Genomic DNA, 22,434 nt, shown 5'->3' on the forward strand with positions numbered 1-22,434 from the left:
AAAAAGGCATTGAAGTGGATGATCAGCCATGTTCCTATTGAATGGCGGAACAGGCCCAATGGGTTGAATGGCCTACTCCTGGTCCTATGTTCCTAAGCTCCTGTCCTCTTGTGCTAGGCTCCCCCACCAGCAGCAAAAGTTTTTCTCTATTTATCCAACAATTCCTTTCAAAATCCTAAAAACCTCAATCAAATCACCCCTTAACCATCTGTGTGCCAGGAATACAAGTCTGGTTTGCGTACTGTTTCCTCATAATCTAACCCTTGGAGCCCTGATAATATTCAAATTTAAATTTAACACTCATCGACTCGCCAAATCTGAATTTGTTTTCTCAAATGTCTCCAAATTGGGACATTAACCTTATTAACAGTTTCTTTTAGACAAAGCCATTGCCCTCCTTGCCAATGAAAATTTGATTATTTCAAGAAAGAGGCATAACTAAATGGGCCAACTAGTCTACTTCTGTACTGTAAACTAAATATCAAAAATTTAAATTTCTTAAAATATTGCCATTTGTGATCTGTCTAGTTCATAACCCACTGTGAATCTAAAAACAAGCCACTTAATTGATCACATAAGTAAACGTCCAGTGAAAAATTCATAATTAAAACCCTGTAGACAACTCCATGACTATGGCAGTGTATGCCTTCATTCTTCTACTCCATCTGTAGTCCTTCTCTCCATTTAAACCTAAGGTTGCAATTTATTGTATTCTAGTTTGGTGTTCTGACTGTATGTCTGTCATTTCTTCCTGGTCTGGTTTGATTGCCAAATTGTGCTTCAGTAACTATCGGCGTTCTACCGGCTTCTTGCTCCCTTCCATGGCCTTTTCTCAGTCAGGCATTCTTTTCCTTTCTGGTTTGAATCAATCATGCATACTTCAGAACTGAAAGGTTGTCTTTCCTGTTTGACTTTCAGGGAAACAGAATGGAAGTTGGGAAAAAAATGGGAGAACAGAAAGATAATGGAAAGCAGTGTTTAAATTTATTTCTGTTTAACAAATTCAAAAGTAATTTATATATGTATATATAAAGTATATTTATTACCTTTCATGATAAAATGTCTCGTGAATAAAGTTTGAAATACAGTGACTTTGTATTTAGGCAAACAGCATTAAACCACAATTTTTGAGAATGTGCATGGAACCAAAGGCTACATTTTCATCTTCCAAGCTCTCAGTGCATAGTTTTATGCACCAGGAATGCCTATGGGAAATTCAGGCCTGCATCGACCACGATTTTCTATCCATTTGTTTTATCTTGTCTCCAGTCAAGATTCACTTCATATTAATGCAATCTGGCCCAGATATATCACCAATATTATTCTATTGATTTTCAAACGGTATTGCATCACAATATACTTTATGATGGAGTTGTTTTTATTCATTTAAGGGATGTGAGCATCACTGGCAAGGCCAGCATTTATTGCTGATCCTTAATTGCCCTTGAAAAGGTGATATAAGATCATAAGATCATAAGAACTAGGAGCAGGAGTAGGCCGTCCGGCCCCTCGAGCCTGCTCCGCCATTCAATAAGATCATGGCTGATCTTTTTGTGGACTCAGATCCACTTACCCGCGTTCTCACCGTATCCCTTAATTCCTTTATTGTTCAAAAAGATATCTACCTTAGCTTTAAAGATGTTTACTGAAGAAGTGTCAACTACTTCACTGGGCAAGGAATTCCATAGATTAACAACCCTCTGGGTGAAGAAGTTCCTTCTTAATTCAGTCCTAAATCTGCTCCCTCTAATCTTGAGGCCATGCCCTCTTGTCCTAGCTTCACCTGCCAGTGGAAACATCCTCTCTACTTGTATCTTATCTATTCCCTTCATGATTTTATATGTTTCTATAAGATCCCCCCTCAGTCCAATGAATATAATCCCAATCTACTCAGTCTCTCCTCATAAGCCAACCCCCTCAACTCCGGAATCAACCTAGTGAACCTCCTCTGCACCCTCTCCAGTGCCAGTATATCCTTTCTCAAGTAAGGAGACCAAAACTGCACACAGTACTCCAGGTGCGGCCTCACCAGTACCTTATACAGCTGCAACATAACCTCTCTGCTTTTAAACTCAATCCCTTTAGCAATGAAGGACAAAATTCCATTTGCCTTCCTAATTACTTGCTGTACCTGCAGATCAACCTTCTGCGATTCATGCACAAGGACACCTAGGTCCCTCTGCATAGCAGCATGCTGCAACTTTTTACCGTTCAAGTAATAATCCTTTTTCCTGTTACTCCTACCGAAATGAATGACTTCACATTTATTAACATTGTATTCTATCTGCCAGACCTTTGCCCACTCACTCAATGTATCAATGTTCCTCTGCAAAGTTTCACAGTCATCTGCACACTTTGCTCTGCCATTCATCTTAGTGTCATCTGCAAACTTTGACACCCTACACGTGGTCCCCAACTCCAAATCATCTAGATAAATTGTAAATAATTGCGGTCCCAACACCGATCCCTGAGGCACACCACTAGTGACTGATTGCCAACCAGAATAGCACTCATTTATCCCCACTCTCTGCTTCCTGTTAGTCAACCAATCCTCTATCCATGCTAATACTTTACCCCTAACGCCATGCATCCTTATCTTATGCAGCAGCCTCTTGTGCGGCACCTTGTCGAAGGCATTTTGGAAATCTAGGTACACCACATCCACTGGGTCCCCATTGTCCACCTTGCTCGTAATGTCATCATAGAATTCCAAAAGATTTGTCGAGCATGACCTGCCCTTCATGAACCCATGCTGTGTCTGCCCAACGGGACAATTTCTATCGAGATGCCCTGCTATTTCTTCCTTGATAATAGACTTAAGCATCTTCCCCACTACAGAGGTTAAGCTAATCGGTCTATAATTCCCCATCTTTTGTCTACCTCCCTTTTTAAACAGTGGCGTCACATCTGCTGTTTTCCAATCAACTGGGACTACCCCAGAGTCCAGCGAATTTTGGAAAATTACCGTCAGTGCACCTGCTATTTCTCCCGCCATCTCTTTTAGTACCCTGGGATGCATTCCATCAGGGCCAGGAGACTTATCAATCCTTAGCTCCATTAGCTTGCCCAACACTACCTCTTCCATAATAATGATTGTTCCCAGGTCCTCACCTACGTTCGTCTCTTTGTCAATTACTGGCATGTTATTAATGTCCTCCACTGAGAAGACCGATACAAAATACCTGTTCAATGCCTCGGCCATTTCATCATATCCCATAACTAAATTCCCCTTCTCATCCTCTAAAGGACCAACGTTTACTTTAGCCACTCTTTTTCGTTTTATATATTTATAGAAACTTTTGCTATCTGTCTTTATATTCTGTGCTAGTTTTTTCTCATGTTCCATCTTACTTTTCTTTATAGCTCTTTTTGTAGCTTTCTGTTGACCTTTAAAGTTTTCCCAATCTTCTAGTTTCATGCTGTTTTTGGCCACTTTGTATGCCTTCTTTTTCAATTTGATAGCCTCCCTTATTTCCTTAGACACCCATGGCAGATTACCCCTTTTCTTCCAGTCCTTCCTTTTCACTGGAATATACTTTTGCTGAGCACTTTGAAAAATTGCTTTGAAAGTCCTCCACTGCTCGTCAACTGTCCCACCGTAAAATCTTTGTTTCCAGTCCACTTTAGCCAAGTCCTCCCTCATTCTATTGTAGTCCCCCTTGTTCAAGCACAGGACCCTGGTATTGGATTTTATCTTCACACTCTCCATCAGTATTCTAATTTCAACCATACTGTGATCACTCCTTCCACGAGGATCCCTAACTATGAGGTCATTAATTATTCCTGTCTCATTACACAGGACTAGATCTAGGATAGCTTGCTCCCTCGTCGGTTCCATTACATACTGTTCAAGAAAACTATCACGGATACACTCAACGAATTCCTCCTCAAGGCTACCCTGACTGAGCTGGTTCGACCAATCTACATGTAGATTAAAATCCCCCAAGATAATTGCCGTACCATTTTTACAGGCATTACTTATTTCTTTGTTTATTGCCCGCCCCAATGTGATGTTATTATTTGGTGGCCTATAGACTACGCCTATCAATGACTTTTTCTTCTTAGAGTTTCTAATTTCCACCCAAATGGATTCAACCTCATTCTCCATAGAACCTATATCATCTCTCAGCACCGCCCTGATGTCGTCCTTGAGTATCAGAGCTACACCACTTCCCTTACCTTCCTGTCTGTCCTTCCGAATAGTCTGGTACCCCTGGATATTTAACTCCCAGTCGTGACCAACCTGCAACCATGTCTCCGTAATGGCTACCAAATCATATTTATTCGCGATGATTTGTGCCGTTAACTCATCAACCTTGTTACGAATGCTACGAGCATTCAGGTAAAGTGCCTTTATGCTAGCTTTCTTACCCTCATGATTCCCAACATCTCTAATAATAACTCCTGAGTTATCCTTCCTTTCTGCTTCTTTCATCGTCTGCCTTGAACTTAAACCCTCCTGCACACATGTTAGCCTGCTGCTTACCTTTTTATTTATCATACTCCCTGTCGTTTTCCCTTTCCCTTCCCCCCGAGTCACTAGTTTAAAGTCCTAGAGACCACCCTATTTATCCGTTTCGCTAGAACACTGGTTCCAGATCGGTTCAGGTGGAGACCGTCCCATCGGTACAGATCCCCCCGGTTCCAAAACTGATGCCAATGCCCCATGAAATGGAACCCCTCTTTCCCACACCACTCCCTTAGTCACGTGTTTACTTCCCTAATATTCTTATCCCTAAGCCAATTTGCGCTTGGCTCAGGCAGCAATCCGGAGATTATGACCCTCGAGGACCTGTTCCTTAATTTCGCTCCTAGTGCTTTATAATCCCCAAACAGGTCCTCCATCCTAGCCTTGCCGATGTTGTTAGTCCCAACGTGGACCACAACAACTGGATCCTCCCCCTCCCGCTCCAATATCCTTTCAAGCCGGTCAGAGATGTCCTGCACCCTGGCACCCTGGCACCGGGCAGGCAACACACCATGCGGGACTCCCGATCCGGCTTGCAAAGGATACTATCTATCCCCCTAATTATAGAATCCCCTATAACTACCACTTGTCTTTATGCTCCCCCCCTCTTGAATGGCCTTCTGCACCATGGTGCCATGGTCAGTTGGCTCATCCTCCCCGCAGCCCTTTTCCTCATCCACACAGGGAGCAAGTATCTCGTACCTGTTGGACAAGGTCAAAGGCTGAGGCTCCTCCACTCCTGAACTCAGGATCCCCCTACCTGCCTCACTTGCAATCACACCCTGTTGTCCCTGATCACTAACTGAATTTGAATTACTTAATCTACCAGGTGTGACTGCCTCCTGAAACAAAACGTCCAGGTAACTCTCCCCCAGCCGGATGTGCCGCAGTGTTTGAAGTTCAGATTCCAGATCATCAACTCTGAGCCGAAGCTCTTCCAGCAACCAACACTTGCTGCAGATGTGGTCCCTGCCGTTCACAATGGGGACAGCCAGCTCCCACATCATACAGCTACAGCACATCACCTGCCCAGCCATCTCTACTTAGTTAATTACTTTATTACTTTATATAAATTTATGAGTTAAATACTTTGATACTTCTCTGCTATGGTCTTTTTCAAATAACCAATAGATAAATCAAAAAAAAGGAAGTAAAAAAAGAAGGTAAATTTTTAACCAATCACACGATACAGAAGAAATAAAAAAGCTTACCTTTTCAACACACCAGAGTCCTTTATTTTTGGTTAGAGGAGGAGGGCGGGTGGGAGACACTACATGTGTAGTGTCTCGGGTTCAGCCACTGCCCAAATATATAAGTTTTTACTTACCCAGCAGCCCCCTGTTCCACCGAAACAAACGGTAATCTACTTTAGGCTGAAACTGACTTCCCAGCTGTTCACTCGCTCGCACTGCCTCTGCTTCCGAAAAAGCTGCTGCACAAAAGGGCTATCTTCCTGAATACAGCTAAGTGGCATTATTATGGCCATTTCGGAGGGCAGTTAAGAGCCAGCCACAGTGTTGTGGGTTTAGAGTGACATATAGGTCCAGAACGGGTAAAGAGGATAGATTTCCTACCCTAAAGAAAAGTACTGAACGACATGGATTTTCACAACAATGCGGTAGTTTAATGGCCCCCATTACTGATACTAACTTTTTAATTCCAGATTTATTGAATTAACTGAACTTAAATTCCCCGGGTGCCATGGTGGGACTTGAACTAAGATCTAGGCCTCTGGATTACTAGTCCAGTGACATAATCGCTATGCTGCCATACCCTCAGCGCGTAGCTTTAGTGACATTCAAAATGTTTTGTTTCTCACACTTCAGTTTAGAAATTTACCTGATCCTCATAGTGTCCAAAGCTTTTGTTTATTTTTTATTCCCACTCTTCCTTTTCACATTAGGAGTAACCCACTGTGCTCTATGAAGTAATTTTGACCCTGCTGGAAATTTGTGTGCTGGTGTTAAAGTGCATTAAAAATTCATGTAAATTAAGTCACTTTTTTTTTGGAAGCAAAGCAGAAGCAACAAAGCAGCCACCAAAGCTCATATTAAATATTGACTTAAGTCCTAAGTATCCAAAGCAAAGGGATTGCAGACTCTTTTTATCTGATATAAAATGTTTGAAAACTCAGGATCTGTGATTATGTTACACAGAATAAATAATTAATAGTTAATATATGCCTCTTTCTAATTACTCTTTCCAGCTAGTTTAATATTACTCACTATCTTTAACTATCTTTAAATACCTTGCACTTTACTCAATAGCTGTGATTTTCTCTATGAAAAAGCTGATGGTACCAGCAAACACAATTACTTTTAACTATTAACAGTGACAAGGAGGTACAGCAAGTAAAATCACAAAGACTGTACCCAGTGAATGAATCAATACCAATTGAACATATAAGTTACATAGAATCATAGAAAGAATCATAGAAATTTACAGCACAGAAGGAGGCCATTCGGCCATCGTGTCCACACCAGCCAACAAGTAGCCATCCAGCCTAATCCCACTTTCCAGCTCTTGGTCCGTAGCCTTGTAGGTTATAGCACTTCAAGTGCAGATCCAAGTACTTTTTAAATGTTATGAGGCTTTCCGCCGCTACCACCTTTTCAGGCAGTGAGTTCCAGATACACACCACCCTCTGGGTGAAAAGATTTCTCCTTGAATCCCCTCTAAACCTCCTACCTCTTACCGTAAATCTATGTCCCCTGAATATGGACCCCTCAACTATTGGGAATAGGGCCTTTCGAGATGCCTCATAATTTTATACACTGGAATTTAAACTCCTCTCAGCCTCCTCTGTTCCAAAGAAAACTCTAGCCTATCCAATCTTGCCTCGTAGCTAAAATTCTCCAGTCCAGGCAACATCCTCGCAAATCTCGACTGTATCCTCTCTCATGCCATCACAACTTTTCAATAGAGTGGTGACCAGAACTGCACTCTAGCTCTGGCATAACTAGTGTTTGATACAGTTACAGCATAACCTCCCTGCTCTTATATTCTGTGTCTCGGCTAATAAAGCCAAGTATCCTGTATGCCTTCTTAACCAACTTATCTATTGTCCAGCCACTTTCAGGGATCTGTAGGCATGCCCTCCAAGGTCCCTCTGTTCCTCTACACTTCTCAGTATCCTTCAATTTATTTTGTATTTCCTTTCTATGTTAGCCTTCCCCAAACTCATTACCTTACACTTAGATTGAACTCCATTTGCCGCTGTTTATTCATACCCCCTACATTCAAGTCCAAATCATTGATATATACCATAAAAAGCAAGGAACCCAGTACGGAGCCCTGCAGATCCCCCACTGGAAACAGCCTTCTAGTCACACAAACACCAATTGATCATTATCCTTTGTTTCCTGCCTCTGAGCCAATTTTGGATCCAACTTACCACATTGCCTTGAATCCCACAGGTATTCACTTTTGCCATGTGGGACTTTATCAAAAGCCTTGCTAAAATTCATATAGAGTACATCAAATGCACTACCTTCATCGATCCTTCTTGTTACCTCTTCAAAACATTCAGTCATGTTAGTCAGGCAGGTTATCCATGCTGACTGTCTTTGATTAATCTGTGGCTTTCTAAATGAAGATTTATCCTGTCCTTCAGAACTTCTTTCCAATAATTTTCCCGTCACCGAGGTTAGGCTGACTGGCCTGTAATTGCTCAAATTATCCCTTTCTCCCTTTTAAAAAAAATTGGCACAATATTAGGTGTCCTCCAGTCCTCTGGCACCATGTCTGTCGGCAGAGAGGACTGGAAAATGACAGAACCTCCACTATTTCTTCCCTAGCTTCCCTTAACAGCCTAGGATACATTTCATCTGGGCCTGGGGATTTATCTACTTTCAATGATGTTAATCCCCGAATACTTCCTCTCTCCACTATGTTAATTTCATCTGCTATTTCACACTCCTCCTCCCTGATTTCAATGTCTGTATTGTTTCTCTCTTTTGTGAAAACAGATTCAAAGTATTCATTAAGAACCATTCCCACATCTTCCACCTCCACACATAGGTTACCCTTATGGTCCCTAATAGACCCTACTCTTTCTTTAGTTATCCTCTTGCTCTTTGTGTATTTATAAAACATCTTTGGCTTTTCCTTGATTTTACTTGCCAATACTTTTGCATGCCCTCTCTTTGTTTTCCTAATTTCCTTTTTAATTTCTCCCCTACAGTTTTTATACTCTTCTAGGTTTTCTGTAGTATTGAGTCCTTGATATCTGCCATAAGCTTCTCTTTTTTTTCTTTATCCTCTCCTTTAAGCCCCTTGACATCCTGGGGGCTCTGGATTTGTTAGTCCCACCTGTTTTCTTTAAGGGAACATACTTGCTCCGAACCCTTACTTTCTCTTCTTTGAATGCCTCCCACTGATCTGGCAATAGTGGCATGCAATATTAGTAACAATTTCATTCATGCATTTATATGAAATTTCTTCATCCACTATTTTAACAAAAATATTAGCTTTTTTTATTTGTTTGTGTGATGTGGGCATCGCTGCTGGCCAGCATTTATTGCCCGTCCCTAATTGCCCTTGAACTGAGGGGCTTGCTAGGCCATTTCAGAAGGCATTTAAGAGTCAACCACATTGCTGTGGGTCTGGAGTCACATGTCAGCCAGATCAGGTAAGGGCAGCAGATTTCCTTTGCTAAAGCACATTAGTGAACCAGATGGGTTTTTACAACAATCAACAGTGGTTTAATGGTCAGCACTAGACTAGCTTTTTAATTCCAGATTTATTAATTGAATTCAAATTTCACCATCTGCCATGGTGGGATTCGAACCCATGTCCCCAGACTATTGGCCCAGGCCTCTGCACCACTAGTCCAGTGACATTACCACTACACCACTTAAAATAATGCATTTCATGCAATATCACCCAGCATGATTTCAACCCCATTATTATTATCTAAGTGTACATCATGTGAAGAAAAATAGTGATCATGATATTACAACAACAGCGTCAAATTCTATTTGCATAGCGCCTTTAACATAGTAAAACATCCCAAGGTGCATCACAGGAGCGTTATCAAACAAAATGTGACACAAAGCTACATATGGATATATGAGAGCAGATAACCAAAAGCTTTGTAGGTTTTAAGGAGTAGGACAATGGGATTAGTTTCAGATTACTTTAACAAAATGGACCAAATGGCCACCTTTTGTGCTGTAAACTTTAATGGTCCCATTTACAATTAGAGGGTGGTGCTTCCAAAGGATGATATGGCAACATTGCCACCACTAATCTAACAATTTTTGATATGTTTTCTAATTTATCCACGCAAAGTGTTCTAAGGTGCTGCAAAGAAATGGCTGTCAATCACATTTATCATTCTGCTGTCAAATATTACATAATTACGAGTTACACTTTCCCTTGTTTGCTAATGTTACTGAAAACGTAGAACTGCCGATTTAGTGGTGTGCTAATGGGTTATTCATCCATATTAAGTGCTACTGTGAAGGTTGCCCTTATTCAAAATTCCACTTGGAAAATATAATGGAAAAAAGCAATTTGTTTTGGCTGTGAATTGTGTCATAGAGTTGAATTACTCTGGAGGAGATATAAATGAAAATTGAGTATTGAACTGCAAGTCATATCTGCATTTAGTCAGACGATTAAAGGGCAAGGTTATGAAGTATAGTTACAGCTTGAACAGCAGTGAATAGCACTGAGGATATTTCTGGCCGTCAGTATGGGCACTGCAGCCATTACTGACTGTCTCAGAGCAGCAGAAGCAGGAGGATAGTGTGATGTGTGAGTGCAGCGGGCATAGGAAGAACAGGACTCACAGATCGAATTACCCAAGACAGCAAAGCTACCATCAAAGAGTCAGTTACTTGGACATGATGAAAGAGGAATGCATAATGAGGCTCAGGCTCATCTGGGATGGTAAATGAGATGTCATCACCTGGTCCACAGAAATCTCCAGAGATGGTGAACCATCTGCTCAGCTATAAGTATGTTGCACACTTGTACAGTGACATTGTTCGTGATAATTTCTAGGCTGTTATATTTTATTGGCCAGGTTATCTTAGCTTGTCGAGAGACATTGTAGCAGTTGTTGTGTCTCAGCCTTTTTTTTGCAAATGACAACAGGCAGCAATGTAAGCAGTGTAGATGGCAGCATAAAATTACAGAGATATTGATAGATTAAGTGAATGGGTAAAACTGTGGCAAATGGATTTCATTGTAGGCAAATGTGAGTTATCCACCTTGGACCTAAAAAGCATAGAACGGAGTACTTCCTGAATGGTGGAAAGCTAGAAACAGTGGAGGTCCAAAGAGTCCAGGTACATAGATCATTAAAATTTCATGAACAGGTACAAAAGATAATCAAAACGGCTAATGGAGTGCTGTCCTTTGTTATCTAGCCAACTAGAATGCAAGGGGATAAAAGTCATGCTTCAGCCATACAAAGCCCTGGTTAGACCACACCCAGATTACTATGAGCAATTCTGGGCATCACATTTTAGGAAGGATACATTGGTTTTGAGTGCAGCATACATTTTCCAGAATGATACCTGGACTCCAAGGGTTAAATTACACAAAATAGGGTTATATTCCCTGGAATTTAGAAAATAACGGTGATTTGATTGAAGTTTTCAAGATATTAAAGGGATCAGATAGGGTGGATAGAGAAAAACTCTTTCCACTGGTTGGGGAGTCTAAGACTAGGGGAAATAGTGTAAAAATTAGAGCCTGACTTTTCCAGAGTGACGTTAGGAGACACTTCTACGCATAAAGCGTAGTGGAAGTTTGGAATTCCCTTCCGCAAATGGCAGTTGATTCTTGATCAATTGTTAATTTTAAAACCGAGATTGATAGGTTTCTGTTAACCAAAGGTATTGGGGAAATGGAGCAAAGGTGAATATATGGAGTTAGATCATAGATCAACCTTGATCTCATTGAATGGCGTAACAGGCTCGAGGGCTAAACGGCCTCCTGTTCCTATTTAATCATCTTCCTAGTAGTGGCATGGTGAAATCACCCTATACTTGGGCCTTTTGGAAAAGGTAAGTAGGTTTATTAAATTTCAATTCATGTGGAGCCAGGAGGATCAGAAGTGCTTCACCTGGCCCCATACCAGTCCTGCTGGCCGTAATCATTCCACCCTTCCCCCCACCCCCGCTATCCTCAACCAGTGCCTGCCACCCCTCCCCCTAACCCCACACAAACGGCACTTAGCTGAGGGCCACTGTCACTATGGAGTGCAACCCGAAATTAATTTTCAGAAATGGGCAAACTGCCTGCAAAGGCACCAACAGCTCGTCCAAAGTATTCAGATCAGGTCTGAAATCAATTTTGGTTCAGCGTTGGGACCTCCGGTTTGGGCTGTCTGCGCCTGCACGAAAACAGGCCCAGTTGAATTTTTACCCCGGTCAGTTGGGACAAGGACTTATCATAGCAACATGGATGAACCTTCAGTGAAACATCAGGTTGTATTAATAGTTGATTTTAATAGAGGATTTGTTAAATGCTAAGTGACTTGAAAATGAATAATTAATTGATGCTTTCAAAAGCAACAAATAAACTACAAATATGTTGTACTTTTCTACTTTGTTTTCTACAGACACCATACTTTTGGCCATCAAACTGCTGGGAGCCAGAAAACACCGACTATGGTTAGTACTTATGTAAGGTAATTCCTCAATATATGCACAGGAGGCATGATAATAAGTGAAGGCTATTTACAAATGTAGGAGGTATAAAATGCATAGTTTAATTTCAGTAGACTAGATTATAACATTTTATCTAAATATGATATGATTAATTATTAACAATTTTATAGAGACATAAGTCAGATAGTTTTTAATTTAACATGGCACATTTAAAACTTGTAACTTGTCTTGGCATTCTGGACCCTGAAGAAAGCAACAGTCTAAAATAATGTAGCTGAGTGGAGAATAAGAAGAAGCTATGTTTTTACTAGTGTAATTGTACAACAACTAAAGTGTTTTCATTTATCTCTAATGGTAGAAATAAAGTAATAGCCACATGGGTGGTACAGTGTTGCAGTGGTTAGCACCGCAGCCTCACAGCTCCAGCGACCTGGGTTTGGTTCTGGGTACTGCCTGTGCGGAGTTTGCAAGTTCTCTCTGTGACCGCGTGAGTTTCCGCTGGGTGCTCTGGTTTCCTCCCACAGCCAAAGACTTGCGGGTTGATAGGTAAATTGGCCATTGTAAATTGCCCCTAGTGTAGAGAGATGGTAGGAGAATGGTGGGGATGTGGTAGGGAATATGGGATATGTAGGATTAGTATAAATGGGCGGTTGTTGGTCGGCACAGACTCGGTGGGCCAAAGGGCCTGTTTCAGTGCTGTACCTCTATGACTCTATAAGAAGTAAACAGGAGAAAACCCCATTCCATCAATCAAATTCTGCCTGCCAAGTGCAAGAAGCTTTTTCCAGGTTGTATTACAATTTGCCAAAAAGGTCTGTGGGTTTTGAACATACCAAAATTACTAGGATTTCATCCCCTCCTATATCTTTAAAACAATTCTGTTAACCCAAACACACCTGAATTACTTTGATGGTGCACAGATGCTGAACATTCCTGGGTCTATTTTGTGGGTGTTATCTGAAGTTAGTTTTTCATACTTAAAATCAGCGCACACCCATGGCATGGCTAATTCATGTATTGAATAAATGGTTTCCTTTACACGCCATGGTTCTGTTTCTACAGGATGGTGCAGGAAGATTGCTGTGTGATCATAATCAATAAATAAATTCTTTTCTAATGGACGCACACGACTATCCTGTTATAGCCACTGTAATGTGGATGAGCAGGTGGGACCGGTGTGGATAGGGGTTAAATGGGCAAAAATCCTCAGGACATTGAGAAGCTGCTAACTTCTGGGTTTTACTGAGGTGGGACAAGGGGTGGGCACCCAACCCGCTCCCAGGAGGTGGATAGGTATTTTATAAATATTAATGAGTCTGGAAGCCTTGGATTTAACCTGTTTTGGAGGTTAAATTGTGACCCAACGGCTGCAGCAAGGTGAGGACAGCCTCGGGGGGAGAAAGCAAGTGACTTCACAGCACTGCTTGTGGGCCAGGAGGAGCAAAATTGCTTCCTCCCAACCACACCACCCTGCCCCCCCCCCCACCCCATTCAACCCCGTCCACCCAGCATCTCCACCATCAGAATCCCCACCTTCCCCTAGGTCGGACCCCTCCTCCAGATTGGGGATTGGACTCCCACTTCAGGATCGTAACCCCTCCCCTATTGGGGTAGGACAGGGTTGTTCAACCTTTTCGTGTGGGGGGCCACATTATAATTTTTGACTTACATGGAAGGTTGATGAGGAAATTTCTGAAAGATAAAGGTATTAAAATTTATCTTACTATTAATCAAAACAACAACAAAGGCACATTCTTGTGAAGAAGTTTTAAATGAGAAGACCAATTTATTGACTTACTTTCTGGTCACTATGATGGACACCGATTTAGTGAGATACCTGGCATTTTTTGCTTGCAAAAGTAGTCAATGTTTGCCTGCTCACTTGTAATGATGCAGAGTATTCCGGATAGATGTCATTCTGTCAGGAGTGATCTTGATCACTCTCTCTCCCTCTCTCTCTGCCCCCCTTTCTCTCTCTGCCCCCTCTCTCTCTCTCTGTCCCCCTTTCTCTTTCTGTCCCCTTCTTTCTCTCTCTCTCTGTCCTCCTCTTTCCCTCTCTGTCCCCCACTTTCTCTCTCTCTCTCTGACAGTTGCAGACAGCGGGAACGCTCAGCAGATGTTGTTTTAAAATCTCAAGTCAGTTTCACAGCTGACAGATCCTCACATCAAGAACAGCACTTTCTGTACTTCAGACAGATTCAGGGTTTCTGGCAGGCTTTTAAAAAATCCTGAATCTGTCCAAAGTTCAGAAACTGCTGTTCCCGATGTCAGGATCTATCAGCTGTGAAACTCAGCACAATATTTTCTTAAGCCGGTCTGCAAGAAGAAAACAAAGGGAAATTTCTCATCTCCAGTCCCAGACCTCTGGAGAGGATGAGGAATGGCCCAAGTACAGTTTACACCCGTGGGCCAGATGGAAACATTTAGCGGGCTGGATTCTGGCCCGTGGGCTGTATGTTGGACAACCCTGGGGTAGGAGAGCAGACCCACCTTCAGGATCTACAACACCCCTGGGATCGAACCCCCGCTCCCCACCATTCCTGGGTTCAGGGATTCGATCCCCTTTCCAGAGTCAGGGATCGGATCCCCCCGGGGTAAGTGCTTGGACTTCTCAACTTCTCACTTCACACCACCCCTCCCCCCGCCCCCCCCCTGCCATCCCACTATGGCGATTGGATCCCTACCAAGTATCAGACCTACCTAGAATGCTCCCTGTACGACTAGAAGCTAAGCCTGTCAATTAGGCTGACTTCTGGAGGGAAGCCAGTCAGGGCCAAAACCTACAAGCTGTGGATTTAAAGCTTTTTATTTTGTGTCTATGACCTCCTTCATTTGTTTCTTTTCAACTTATTCCTCCCCCTTCTCTCCTGAAGGCATTAACTGGGATACAATCCTGGAAGCTTACTGGTACTTCTTCTATATTGCTGTTTACCCACATGGGCGTGATTCACATATCAGCTTTGACAAGTAGCATTGACAGGCTATTCAGCTTTAGGGAGCAGCACAGATAAACTAATCATGTCTTCACCCTGAATCCATACGCACGCACTTCCAAAGGATAAAAAGTAGGAGCAGGAGTAGACCATTTGGCCCTCCGAGCCTGCTCCGCCATTCAATAGGATCAGGGCTGATCTTCCACCTCATCTCCACTTTCCCGCCTGCCCCCCATACCCCTTGATTCCCTGAGGGATCAAAAATTTATTGATCTCAGTCTAGAATATACTCAACGATGGAGCATCCACAACTCTCTGAGTGAAGAAATTTCTCCTCATCTCAGTCTTAAATGATTGACCTTTTATCCTGAGCCTGTGCCCCCATATTCTAGATTCCCCTGAGGATCTGGCTAATCTCTGTGTAAACTTGCTGAGCCAACAGGGTAGTCTGATGACTTCTGAAATGGAAAACTCCTCACCCATTGATCTACTGTCGACAAGTTTTATAATTTGCTGACAGATGATGAGCCTTGTTGACAAAGCACCAAGCTTTTCAACAGTATGTTGATAGTAGGTGGATTCTTGAAATAATACTGTTTATGTGATACAGTTTGCAAATTGTGCTGTTTGACTGACTTCCTTTCAATTGCAGAATTGTAAATACTTGGGACTAAGTCAACTGAAAATATGGCAATGCAAAGATTGATTTATAGTGAGAGAAATAAGTAAAATAAATCATTGCTGAGTACAGAAATATTTTAAAGATTAGCAAAGAAATATTTTATAGATTAGCAAGGAACACAATTAAAATAGTTAATTTTGGATGTAGAAAAGCACCATAGCCCATGTTATCTTCAGCACAGTACTCCTGTGAATTAAGGAACATATAAATGGCCTTGACCTGGAAAGCAGGGTGTAGTTAGTATCACATTCATAGTGCTGGTGGGTGAAAGGTCACTGACCTGAAACGTTAACTCTGCTTCTCTCTCCACAGCTGCTGCCAGACCTGCTGAGTATTTCCAGCATTTCTTGTTTTTATTTCAGTTTTGGAACATACTGTTCCAAGAATTGAAACTACCCTGAAGTTCCATAGTGTTTTGTGCTTAACAACCCACGGGCTATTTTTGAAGTGGAGTCATCGTTATTTTGTAGGCAAATGCAGCAGCCAGTTTGCAAACAGCAAGGATCCACACACATCAAATGAATGAATGGCCAGATAATCTACTTTTGATAATGTTGGTTGAGGGAGGAGTGGTGCCCAGGACATAGAGACAGTCCTGCTTTTCTTCGATTAGTGCTATGGTTTTTTTTTACTTCCATCACAGTAGACTGACAGGGCCACAATAGCACCTTCAACATTGTAGCACTCCCTCAGTATTGCACTGAAGATTGTGGCTCTGAAAATAAACAAGCAGGTGATCTCTGCTCCTGATATCACCAGAGCATTTGGGATTGGGGCAACTTACTTTATTTAAATATTAGCAACAGGTGTCCTTGAACCTATGGATGCCTTCAGTTGTGGGTCATTTGCTGTTTCTGAATGTAGTTGGTCACATTAGTGCTGACCAAATTGCAATAAATCGATTTTGAGTACATCTTCCACCTTGATGTCTAAGCCATCCACTTGTAGATCCAGTGGAACTTCTTCATTCTTGCTCAGGTTTGGCAATCTGCTCAGCGTATCCGAGGTGACCATTTTGGTACCCAGTTTGTAGCAGACATCGAAGTCGTACCCTTGTACTTTCACTAAGAGCCACTGTAGTCGAGGTGGTCCGCTTGTCAATGGTCTGCGCCAGATCACCTCCAGTGGTTTATGGTTAGTTTCCACCGTGAACTGCTTGCCGAACAGGTAGGTGTGGAACCTTATGATCCCAAGCACCAGAGCAAGTGTTTCACTCTCTATGTTTGAGTAATTGGACTGTGTTGAGGATGAACATTTGGACCCGAATGCAATTGGTTTGCCGTCCTGTCGGATGCACACTCCAATTATCAGACAGGTGAAAGACACTTCAAGCGCGGTTGTCGCAGACACATTGAGTGCTATATTCTGTCTATTCAGTGCATCTGAAGAAAGCATTTCAGACAATGGGCCACAGTAGATGGGCAAACCTTTCAGGGATATGTGCGCCAAATGGGGCGTAAAACATGTGACGTCCTCACCACATTACCCTAGATCTTATAGTCTTGCCGAGCAAATGGTTCACACAGTCGTCACTTATCCATTTTTTAAAATTCATTTTTGGGATGTGGGCATTGCTGGCTAGGCCAGCATTTATTGCCCATCCCTAATTGCCCTTGAGAAGATGATGGTGAGCTGTCTTCATGAACCGCTGCAGTCCTTTGGGGTTTAGGTACACAAACAGTGCTGTTAAGAAGGGAGTTCCAGGATTTTGACCCAGCGACAGTGATGGAACAGCAATGTGGTTCCAAGTCAGGATGGTGTGTGGCTTGGAGGGGAACATGCAGGTGGTGGTGTTCCCATGCATCTACTGCCCTTGTCCTTCTAGTTGGTAGAGATCACGGGTTTAGAAGGTGCTGTCTAAGGAGCCTTGGTACATTGCTGCAGTGCATCTCGTGTATGGTACACACATTTTTCCACTGTGCGTCGGTGGTGGAGGGAGTGAATATTGAGGGTGGTGGATAGGGTGCCAGTCAAGCGGGCTGCTTTGTCCTGGATGGTGTCGAGCTTCTTGAGTGTTGATGGAGTCGCACTCATCCAAGCAATTGGAGAGTATTCCATCACATTCCTGACTTGTGCCTTGTAGATGGTGGGCAGGCATTGGGGAGACAGGAGGTGAGTTACCTGCTGCAGAATTCCCAGACTCTGCCCTGCTGTTGTAGCCACAGCATTTATGTGGTTCGTCCAGTTTAGTTTCTGGTCAATCGTAACCCCCAGGATGTTGATAGTGCGGGATTCAGCGATGGTAATGCCATTGAATGTCAAGAGGAGATGGTTAGATTCTCTCTTGTTTGAGATGGTCATTGCCTGGCACTTGTGCAGCGCGAATGTTATTTGCCACTTATCAGCCCAAGCCTGGATGTTGTCCAAGTCTTGCTGCATATGGACACGGGCTGCTTCAGTATCTGAGGAGTTGCGAATGGTACTTAACATAGTGCAATCAACAGCAAACATCCCCACTTCTGACCTTATGATGGAGGGAAGATCATTGATGAAGCAGCTGAAGATGGTTGGGTCTAGGACATTACCATGAGGACCTCCTGCACTGATGTCCTGGGACTGCAATGATTGACCTCCAGTAACCACGACCATCTTCCTTTGAGCTAGATATGACTCCAACCAGCGGAGAGTTATCCCCCGATTCCCATTGACTCCAGTTTTGCTAGGGCTCCTTGATGCCATACTCAGTCAAATGCTGCCTTGATGTCAAGGGCAGTCACTCTCACCTCACCTCTGAAGTGTAGGACAACGAAACAAGATTTTCGTGTTGCCATGCTCCACCTCAGAGCTACATGTATGGATATGGGCTTATGGTCACCAGCAGAGATCATGTTTGGCAGACAAATGTGGGCAACTCTGCCAAGCCACCATCTGTCCAAATTCTCTGAGATGTAGGAAAAAAGGTCAGGGTCATACACCCCACCATGAGAGCATGGCTATCCGCAGTGCTGTCCAAAATTTGAAATGAGCCTGGGTCCTACAAGATTACGACACCTAGAGGAGCAGTGCTGAGAAGGAATGGTAGACACCTAAAAGTGTGCTGTACTCCAATTGCGCACAACGGACTCGAGACAACGCACTCCGACGATTAGGGTGTGATGGAACAACAGGACAACAGGAACAACCAACATAGTGGCAACATGCCTGCAAACCCAAAACAGCCAAGGATGACATCTCCAGTAGGTTATACCATAAGCAGATCTGGAAGAGTTGTCAAACCACAGAAATGATATGCGGACTATTAAGCTTCTGCATGTGTAAAGTTCATAATCTCAATACCTGTGTAAATAATATTGATATCTAATTGTATGTGTTTTTACTTTTAGGATAGAAGACTTAACTTTGGAAAGAAAGGGAATGTTGTCTGATTGCCTTTAAGACTGATGTCTCTTTAAGATCTTAGTATGCTAATGAGCTAAGTACCAGTTACAGTTATGTGACTTAGAGCCAGAGTCAGTCTGCAACTGTAACACCCAGAGTAAGGTTCTGTAAATAGTTAGCGCTATATTGTATATAATAGCTTAGCTGTTAATAAGCCTGTTTGAGATCTTCAACCAACTGGACTCCACGCATCTCATTTATGTTGCATCAGACAACATAGGCACAGTGGTGTAGTGGTTAGCACCGCAGCCTCACAGCTCCAGGGACCCGGGTTCAATTCTGAGTACTGCCTGTGCGGAGTTTACAAGTTCTCCCTGTGTCTGCGTGGGTTTTCGCCGGGTGCTCCGGTTTCCTCCCACCGCCAAAGACTTGCAGGTGATAGGTAAATTGGCCATTGTAAATTGCCCCTAGTGCAGGTAGGTGGTAGGGAATATGGGATTACTGTTGGGTTAGTATAAATGGGTGGTTCTTGGTCGGACAGTCTCGGTGGGCTGAAGGGCCTGTTTCAGTGCTGTATCTCTAAATAAATAAAAATAAATAAAATAACTCATTACAGGAATTCCCCTACCAACCACTCCCCCGCCCTGCACCCTGCACCCTCCAACATCGCAGGTTATACATTTGAGGCAAATGAAGATTCTGCCACAAACCTAAACAGACAGAAAATCACAGCCTGCGTTAGGATTTTCCACCCCCTGTGCTACACTAACAGTTGAATTACACCATTCAGCCCATGGAAATTTGCTGCCAGTGTATTCAACTCCATAATAAGGCATGAATGCCCAACCTTCTGACATAGAAGCAGAAGTGCATCTAACTGAACAACCTGACACTACAATACAGCTTTGTTGGGTGTTTCCTGGGGCGGAGGGGGAAGGGTGGGGGAGGGGGTGTAACATCCTTTCCCGATTGGCTATTGTATTTTCAGCAGAAGCCCCATTCAGCCATCCGTCTGGGATTTCTGCAGATCTTCCTCCAACGTTGCAGCAGTGAATGGGGAGAAACCCTGAGGAAATTTGTGGTGCTTACATCTCCATTAAAGTCTCTTTATAAATCAACTTTTGTAAATATGTCTGATTTAAATTTACTATAGTGCAACAAGGCAGCCAGTCATTGTGCAGCCTATTTTAAAATTATTTTTATGTGACCATTATCATGTTCCATCTGTTTCATTTTTATTGCTTAGAATCACACAGTTCAGTTGGATGCCATTCAGCCCATCATGTCTGTGCTGGCTCTTTGAATGAGCTATCCAATTAGCCCTACTCCCCTGCTCTTTCTTTTTGGACCTGCAAATCTTTCCTTTTCAAGTACAAATCCAATTCCCTTGTGAAAATTATTATTGAATCTGCTTGCACCACCCTTTCAACAGTGCATTCGAGATTAAAACAACTTGTTGTTGAAAAGAAATTCAGCTCATCTCCCCCGGTTCTTTTGCTTCATCAAGGCTACAATAATTATTTTGCTTCTATTGACAGCGGTTTACCTCTGCAAGCGAACAATGCAAAATAAAGCACGGCTCGAGTTAGCAGACTACGAAGCTGTGAGTACCCTTTTGATTGATTTAACTTGAATGACAGCATTTACTGACTGTTTGGATAAGCATTGAGTGGCTCACCAAATATATGAGTATCATCATCATTAGGTACTTAAAAATATCTCACACGCTTCAGCTTTTAGAAAATGCCTCTCCAGCTTTAAAATAGTTTTGAGTTTGAATTTTAAATTGCAATGAACTGACTAATGCTCAAATTATGAAGTGCATGTTAAATGAGTCATAGACTAATTATTTTAGGACTGTTTTGCATCCGGGATCCTATAATGTGACTGAATGAGACAACTACAAACAAAGCCTTGAAATTGTTACAAAAGCTGCTCAGACATATCTATGTCAAAACAATGGCAAACCACTTTCAGCAGAGAACAAGACCCCATGTAAAACCTTAACAGTTAAAAAAAGTGAAGCTGCTTTGAATGACAAAAGCTCAATCCTAGCACAAAAGCTGAGAAATTATGGCAATCATTCATTTAAATATTTTTGTAATAATTTTAGAACCTTATACAGGTTATGGCATGAAATATCCATCAAAGCATTAGCACACAAATTGCAAGTAGAAGGAAGTGGGCACAAAACATTCCTGATACCTGCTCACCTGAATTTCTGATCTCACTGCTCCTATTCTGCACCTGCGCTACCATATTGACTCAGAGGAAAATCGACCGTACAGCCTTAATTTTAATGTAGTTGATGTGAGCTGCCTCCATTGGTAGGATGATAAAGATTTAGCAATGTAGTAATCTATTGAACATGCACTTCTGTTGCCTGGGATTGTGTATGATATAGTCCATAGTACCATAGACGTTAACAGTGCAAGAGGAGGCCTTTTGGCCCATTGTGTATTAGCTAGATTTTGCTAGAGCAATACAAAACTAGTGCCACTACCCTGCTGTTTCCCCATAGCCCTGTATCGTCCTCTGCTTCAAATATTTATTCACATTCCCACTAAAAAATGTAATGTTCTCTTCCTCAATCTCACCTTCTGACAGAGAATTCCATGCTCCAACAATCCTTTGTGTAAAGAAGTTTCATCTAACCTCTTGCCTCACCTAGTGGCAATTTTAAATTGATGACCCCTCATCCTGACTTCTCAGCCAGAGGAAAATCCATATTAAATTTTTGATTGGCCATCTCTGTTTCACTGGAAATAGTCCTAGTTTCTCAAGTCTAACCTTATAATTTTGGCTTTCCATTCCCATCCTCGTGAATCTACACTGTATGGTCTCTTTCTGTGTTCTTTCTATAATGGGATGCCTAAACCTCCCTTAATTGTGGTTTAACCAATGTTTTCTACAATACTTTTTTCTCTATGCTCCTATTTATAAAACCCAAAATGTTATTGGCCTTTGTTGATGGCTTTTGTCATGATTGGGAATTAGCTTTTTGACCTAGTATGGAATGTCAGTTTAAGCTGTATGTTCTTAATATGAATTCACGTTCAGGATTTTTAAGGCTTACTGCTCCAAGGTGCAGAGTTCATTTTTACACCTTTGACAGTAAGAGATGACAAGCATTATTGAATTGGGATTTGTATGTTAATGCTGTATCCTGGAAATTAATAAGCCAGCCATTAAAACTGTTATCCATAACAATCTGAGATGATAGGTAATTCATTATCATGTTTCAGACAGTTCTGTAAGGATTCAGAGATTGAGGATGGGTAGGAGGGTAGGGTTGAAATTGGTGAGCTTGGGGGAGAGCATGAGAGAAGTTACAAATAAAACTGGATAAAGATCAAGGATAGGGCCAAGGGAGCCTGGGGACAGGAGGTTTTGCTTGGGAGGAAAGGA

General features: G+C 42.3%; 1 protein-coding gene across 5 annotated transcripts in view; it reads left to right on the top strand.

Annotated features, from left to right (window-relative positions):
• Nucleotides 1-22,434, top strand: part of LOC137376137 (regulator of G-protein signaling 7) — a 477,275-nt gene that overhangs the window by 374,202 nt on the left and 80,639 nt on the right. For all 5 annotated transcript variants that reach the window (XM_068044150.1, XM_068044151.1, XM_068044152.1 and 2 more), the window contains 2 exons: nt 12,045-12,096; nt 20,565-20,629. In XM_068044150.1, the coding sequence (XP_067900251.1) occupies nt 12,045-12,096; nt 20,565-20,629 (117 nt within the window). The remainder of the gene's footprint in view (nt 1-12,044; nt 12,097-20,564; nt 20,630-22,434) is intronic.

This window comes from Heterodontus francisci, chromosome 13, assembly GCF_036365525.1.
Source record: "Heterodontus francisci isolate sHetFra1 chromosome 13, sHetFra1.hap1, whole genome shotgun sequence".
Lineage (NCBI taxonomy): Eukaryota > Metazoa > Chordata > Chondrichthyes > Heterodontiformes > Heterodontidae > Heterodontus > Heterodontus francisci.